Below are 7,266 nucleotides of genomic sequence, written 5' to 3'. Positions count from 1 at the left end.
AAAACCTATTTGCTGCTGAAAATGAACCCGCATGCTCATGCATGTCAGCCCCCAGCTCCAATAATCTATCGGCTGTGGCATCAGGGTTCAAAAAATGAGCCAGGCAAATAGCAAATAAAAGTAAACTTCATTCTACTCTCAGCCATTAATATAGTTGCTAGGAGTGGGGGTCGAACCTACGAGGATACAAACATCCATTGGTTCTTAAGTCCAATGCCTTAACCACTCGGCCATCCTAGCAGCACACTTTGTATTTAGCCCCATTTACCACTAAACATATACAACTCTTACAAAGTTTATCTGATTCCCCATTATCCACAAAACACACATGGGGGTTTGGGGGCCAATATGGACGCCCAGGGGTTTGACACCAGTCACATGACTGTCACATGACACTACAACCAATATGGATGCCATGGGGGCGTGGCATTGTTTGACACCAGACACATGACTGTCACATGACTTTACATCCAATATGGCTGCCCAGGGGTTTGACACCAGTCACATGACTGTCACATGACTCACAAAACAATAACAATAACAAACAACACGTGGTGACAACCACGTGGCTAATTTGCATAAAAAGGAGGCGTGGTTATGACGTGATTTATGACGTTTCAGGGGGCGGGGCTTATTTTGACAGATAGTTCAGGATAATTACTACTCAGATGCCTGTACCTGACTCATCCTCAGTGAAAATAATCAGTATTGTTAGATATTATTATGATCATATTTCATTTTGACGGTGTGCATTCATTTGTCCTACTGTCTGCAGGAGCTGCCAAAGTTTGAGCAGTACATCTTTGCTGATCATGCTCCATTCATCACCGTTGAGAATGTCTACGAGGGCATACTGCTGCAGGTCCTGGAGACAGAGGTCTCTAAAGGTAGGCTGGCTAGATCAGCTCAGCTAGACCAGTGTTTCTGTTCCCAGATCAGTTCAGCCCAGGAGCATGGATTTCACTTTAATAGCAAAGTACCTAATGGATAGATAGAGATAGATAGTACCTAATGGAGCACATGTGATTATGCCGTTACTGACACTCCTCTTTACTATCTGCCTCTCTCTCTCTCTCTCTCTCTCTCTCTCTCTCTCTCTCTCTCTCCTTTTTTTCTTGTCCTCAGTGGTGAAAGAGGCTGTCAGTATGAAGCGGTACAACCTGATCTCCGAGCTGAGCAGGGAGCACTTCAGCCAGTCCAGTATCTACTCCCTGCGCTCCACCCCTCCCGGCTCCACGCCGGGCAGCCCTGCCAGGGTGGGCAGCCTCCTGAGCCGCCAGCCCCAGCCCACCTCACCGCTCCTGGGCAATGGCAGCGAGGGAAGCCCCTGCACCAGCGCGCCCTGCAGCCCCGTCTCCGAGGAGGAGGATGAGAGCAGCCCGGAAACCAAGCCAGATGCAGCAGCAGCGTCTGAGCAGGCAGAGGTGGGGGAGACGCTAGCGCCCGCTCGGGTGAATCCTCCGGCCAGGGAAGGCGAGAGTCCCGGTACGGCCGGTGCCGGTGCCGCCGCGGCAGCAGCTGAGCAAGCCACCAGTCCCGTTGTCGAGTCTGTTAACGCAATGACAAAGGAACCTGTGGCAGAGAGTGTGACACCGGAACACGATGCCCCTGTAACCACGGAGACCGCTGCCGTGGAAATAGCTAGTGCTATAACAGAGGAAACGGTGGCAGCCACCGTCGTGGCTGATGTCATATCTTCGGTCTCCAAGGAGATGGCTGAAGTTCCGCCGAGTGCCGTTACCACAGAAACGACGGCCGACGAAGGCCAGGCTGCTGTAGAGAGTTCAGACACGGCTAACACAATCGCTACACAAACATCATTCGACATTCCCGCGCTGCCTGCAACTGTGAGCGCCCCAGTGACTGAAGCGCATGTACCAGACAAGCTGCCCGAGGAGGCTGCAGTTGCCGCAGAGCCCCCCAGTCAGGTGGAGGTCCCTGAGGGTAGCCCCACACCCGTCTCCCCTGCTCCGGCTGAGGCCTGTGTGGATCCCCCTGCGGCTGCGCCCGAAAACGCTGACACTGCTGAGGACAGCAAGGCAGATGCTGAGGAGAGCCCTCCATCTGTCACTCGGGAGACTGTTGCCCTGGAGATGAGCGTAGATGCCACAGGGGAGAACGCTGTGCCTGAAAGTGACCCTTCCTTGACCTCCGACCCTGCTGTGGAGGTCATCACTGCCAGTGAGCCTTTGCCAGGTGACGCTGAGGTGGAGCTGAGCGTGGATGCCAAGCCTGTGGCAGTGAAATTGGGCGTAGAAGAGTGCATAGTGGTGGAATGTATTGACGACCGTTCACCAGTAGGGGTGGAGACGTTGGTGGATGAGGTGACCGTCAAACCCGACGACGCCACCGAGGTCACGGAAATAGAGCTGGTCGTGGATGACGGGGAAGCCGCCGCTGACCCGAGCGACACGGACGAGCCTCAGCCGGAGGCGGGCGAGACGCAGGTGGAGGAGTCTGTAGACGCCGAGTCCGCAGCGCCCAGTGCTGCCGATCGCGCGTCAGCCGAGGTGGAAGAGCGCGCAGATGTCGAGGCTGCCCCGGCCGGCGCCGCTGACTCCAGATCAGCTGAGGTGGAGGAATGCGTAGACCCCAAGGAGAGCGGCACAGAGGGGACCGCGCCTGACCGCGGCACAGATCAACGCACGGCACCGGAGGAACCGGCGGAACCAGCTGGTCCTGAGGCCAGGGACGAGGCGCCTTCAGCTGGGGAGACCGCCAATGTCATGGACAGCGTGAAGGAGATCCGTGACCTGATCGTGGAGGTCATCGAGGTGGAGGAACCTGTGCGGCATTACTCACAAAGCCCCAGTGAATGAGAGTCAAAAACGGCCAAATGTGACTCAGCAAAAAGAGTGGAGAGAACTGCAAGGCATGCACTGTTACAACATAAACCCTGGACCAAGCATTCCTTTTTGTCACGGTTGTGGATATCAATCCAACCTCCCCCACTGATCTTTATCTGGACTGACACTGACAATGGCTAATTCACCAACTATCACACTACCAGTCAGTTCTGTTCCTTCTGAAAACTCAGTGAGTCTAGCCACCCCACCCCACCCCCCACCCCCGTTTAGATCAGTGAACAGATACTTGTTTAGGATCTGGAGAAAGTCATAAAATGTTTTGATTAAACCAAGCATATAGTTTGGCTATTTGGCTATAAAGGGATATTCAGAGGATTTTAACTGAATGTGCGTGGGATCTGTAGGTAGTTTAGTTATTATGGTTAATACATTTATTTAATTATATATGTGAGGAATTTGTACAGACTACCAAGTGATTCATTAGGGTCTTTAAATCATTTTTCCCTCAAAAGCGTGTTGGATTTCTACAGCTAATTTGTCGTTATGAAGGAAAGTGACCTTAATCTTTGTGAAGAAAACACCACAACACTTTTAATGCATTTACATGTCATTTATGTAGTCGTCCATTGCCTGTTTTAAGGAAATATTTCATTGTGTGCGTTTACATGTAAGAGAACATTGCCTTATGCAGCCAAAGGTATGCTTATGTGTGGTTTTCATCTGTCCTTATGCTTTATAATCTCTAGCATTTGAAGAATGGTGAGATTTTAGGTCTTGTGATTCTGATTGTTATTGGAGATGGCTTTTCGTCATTCTGCAACTTGACCAAATCGTCTCTTGTGTTTGTATTACATGAAGTACATGGATCATCAACAGGTGAAGCATTTGGATGCGTGGGATCCTGTGTGGCTACAGTACATTTATAAGACCCATGTATGTATGGATGGATGTATGTATGTGTGTGCACATGACATTCTGCTGCCTTCTGAATGATAGAATGACTTAACAATGTGTGACTTTCCCTGTTGAGTTGATTCACAATACACTTGTAGCCACGCCCTGCCCTGGGCGGCCTAGAATTCCACAGTAAAAAGCAACACACCCGGAAAACTTGAAGCCCGCCATTCCAGTCATTCTGCAGAGTCCAGAGCGGTCACCTTTCTTCTAACAGTGTGTGTGTGTGTGTGTGTGTGTGTGTGTGTGTGTGTGTGTGTGTGCGTGGACACTAGATATCTCAAGCAGTGTGAAAATAGTGCTGGTTAGATAAGTTTTAGTTTACAGTCATAAGAGTTGCAGCTTTAATTGTTTTTTTTTGTGGTTGAAACTATGCAATGAAACCGTTCCCTCACCAGTTTGCCTCTGGGACACGTCCTTGGCAGAGCAACAGGATCCGGCCTATACACCTGACCTCAGTTCAGATTATCGTCCCACAGTTTGCCATGTAAAAAGATAACAAACCCAAATAAATACGTAACTGAAATCAGGATAAATACTTGTATAGGAGTGTGTTTGTTTTTGTAGGTTGCCTAAGTGATGTTGTGACCGAAAGTGAGAAATGGGTTAGGAGAGGTCAGGTATGAATGGAATGGCTCACCACACTGCCCCGCCCCCATCCAGAATGAGTAGATGTCTCTTGATCTGAGGTTTCGCCATTGCCACGTGCTTCTCTGATGGAAAGGAATACTGGACAACTTCACAGTAGGTATATAAGTATAAGTACATATACTCTTTTGATCCCGTGAGGGAAATTTGGTCTCTGCATTTATCTGTGAATTAGTGAACCACACTCAGCGAACTCACAGTGAGGTGAAGCACACACTAATCCCGGCGCAGTGAGCTGCCTGCAACAACAGCGGCGCTCGGGGAGCAGTGAGGGGTTAGGTGCCTTGCTCAAGGGCACTTCAGCCGTGGCCCACTGGTCGGGGTTCGAACCGGCAACCCTCCGGTTACAAGTCCAGAGTGCTAACCAGTAGGCCACGTCTGCCCCCAGGTATCTGCCCACTTCCGAGGCCTCTGAGCGGTCTACCACTGATCATCCTTTTCAGTGATTATCCAATTCCTCCACTGAGAAATAAAACCCTGTGACTGAAAGTAATCTCACACAGAGCCCAAATAAACTTGAGACTGGGAGTCTTCAGATTTAGTGTTTATTTCCAGCAGTGCACCACAGAGGCTGAGAGGAAGACCTCTTATATAAAACAGAATCAGATGACATTCACAAGTTTAAGATAGAACCCTTTTAAGCTCCCACAGGCGAGAGAGAGAAAAACATGTATAACGAATAAAAAAAGACTATAAATAAATATGAAATGTGTTATTATTTTTATACAAACACAATGTCTTGTTAACCAGCAACAAAGGCAATATGACAGGGTATCCTCTTCCTCTTCTTGAGCTAAGTCTGGCACAGGACAACAGCTTACAGTCAAATGGTGCCTCAGAGAAGAGGCCTTTAGGATTCAATGTGCACAAATACATCATCTACAGACAGTATAGTGTAAGTAAATAGTAAGTATGTCTCCATGTGGTTAAATGTGAGTTAAAGTCAATAACCAGTAGCCAGAGTGTGTGCTTGCATGTGCAAAGGATTAATGAAAGTCTCCTATGTGTGTGTGTGTGAGAGAGAGCTTACATATAGCTTAAGTATGCTTAATGTATGGAGAAATAAGACAGTCATGAACTACACCTACTCTGCATCATGCATAACCACAGCAGGAAAAAGAAATACTACAATGGCGCCCCCTGGTGCCTGTAAGACTAAAGTACCAGATTAAATTCACTCTTTCAGTCATTCTCAACGCTATGGGCAGGGAAGTGTGGAGACATCATGCAGGTAATAAACCCTATTGCACATAAAACTAGCAAAACCTTAAGTCTGCATTTATGACCCTGTTTCAGCACAACCCGCACACACGCCGACACACAATCGTAAACACACACGCAGAAATGCACACGCATACAGTACACACAATCTCCTCCTCGGTCAGCCAAATACAATACAATCAAAAGTGTGCAGCGTATCTACAGTATATATTAAGACTTTTTCAAACACCAGGTTTAGAGTCAATATTAAGACATTACAGGATATGAGAGATGCCAATGAGAGTGGTGTGAACAGTAATAGCAACAGACTGGCCATGTTCAGTTACACGCACACACACACGCACGGCAGCTTAAATACAAGCTGACACTTCACACACAGATCACACCTTCACAAGAGAAACACACATATGTAAAGTACAGTAGAAACAGCAAAGGCTGTGACGTTGCTCAAACAGAGTAAGGACTGTGTGTGTGTGTGTGTGTATGTTTGTGTCTTCACTATGTTGCTGCTTAGCTGCGGTATAGTACAGTGGGTGATAGTACGCGGACGTTGTGAAGACGCAGCGCTAGCGTCTTCTGGTGTTGGGGAGGAGCGCGTGAGTGTGTGTGTTCATCGTGACGCTCCGTAGCCGTAGTAGAACTGCTCATCTGGGCGGAAGCCGTAGGCTGTGGTGGGTCGGACCGGAGTCCCAGCTGATTGGACAAACCCCTCTGACACAGAGCTGTTCAGACAGACAGACAGCTTTGTTAGCCAATCACATTTTCCCCCGGTTCAACACAAATTAGATTATACTGATTATAAATCATCGTCGTTGTCAGATAAATAAAACTAAAACTGTATATTTCATGAAGGAAAGGTGAAATCTTCCAAATATGTCTGTGCATTCTATTACTTGTTTTTAATATCAATAAACAATAAAACTATACAATTAAACACAAAACAGAGGAGGGGGTGCAAAAAGAACTGGAATTTGAAAAGGTTCCTTTCAGAGCGACATGTCAGATTATAGAGTGGTCTTAGATCTCTTCACTGTGGAAGCATCGCTGCATACGGCGCTTCTCATCAGTCAGCCACAGGGGGGCGCTCCAACCTCACTCACGCAACATAACACACTACACAAACACACACACAGAAACTCACCACACCAAATACACACTCACAAACACACACCGAAAAGAGAACCAACCCTAAAACCTAAAAACAAGGGAAACTCTCCCTCATGACAAACAAGGACTCATGACTTCATGATGACTAATATTTGTCTACAGTGAGTTTTACAGACACATAGACAACAACTTACAGACATACAATTCTCTCTGTGTGTGTGTGTGTGTGTGTGTGTGTGTGTGTGTGTGTTTGTTCAGTACAGTCTGTTAAAACACACCACTTCATTAACACCCTCTGAGCAGCACAGATCAGCTGAGAGACGGATAGACGATGAACGACAACACTCTCTCCCTCCCTCCCTCTGTCTGTTATTTATCTATCTCCCCTCCCTCCCTCTCTAGCTGTTAAAATATGAGCTGTTTGCTTTGCCCCTACCTGCTCCCATAACACTCTGTTGTTTTTAGGCCAAATCACTTCCAGCCATCACTTACACACACGTTAGCTCTCTGCCCTCCTCTCCCCCCTCTC

The 7,266-nt window shown here is 47.9% G+C and overlaps 2 protein-coding genes across 2 annotated transcripts in view; one reads left to right on the top strand and one right to left on the bottom strand.

Annotated features, from left to right (window-relative positions):
* Positions 1–4,297, top strand: part of niban1a (niban apoptosis regulator 1a) — a gene marked incomplete in the record, with an annotated part of 24,148 nt that extends 19,851 nt beyond the window's left edge. Inside the window, 2 exon segments of the mRNA XM_048251867.1 lie at positions 776–887; positions 1,126–4,297. Coding sequence (XP_048107824.1) covers positions 776–887; positions 1,126–2,819 — 1,806 coding nt within the window.
* A 643-nt stretch (positions 4,298–4,940) lies between these two features.
* The window catches only part of kifap3a (kinesin-associated protein 3a), a 24,868-nt gene continuing 22,542 nt past the window's right edge, over positions 4,941–7,266 (bottom strand). The window contains exon 21 of the mRNA XM_048251868.1: positions 4,941–6,352. Coding sequence (XP_048107825.1) covers positions 6,241–6,352 — 112 coding nt within the window. The 3' untranslated portion in view covers positions 4,941–6,240. The remainder of the gene's footprint in view (positions 6,353–7,266) is intronic.

The sequence above is a fragment of the Alosa alosa genome, chromosome 9 (assembly GCF_017589495.1).
Source record: "Alosa alosa isolate M-15738 ecotype Scorff River chromosome 9, AALO_Geno_1.1, whole genome shotgun sequence".
Taxonomy (NCBI): Eukaryota; Metazoa; Chordata; class Actinopteri; order Clupeiformes; family Clupeidae; genus Alosa; species Alosa alosa.
The sequence above is the reverse complement of the archived record's forward strand: the minus strand, read 5'-3'. Positions and strand labels throughout refer to the sequence as shown.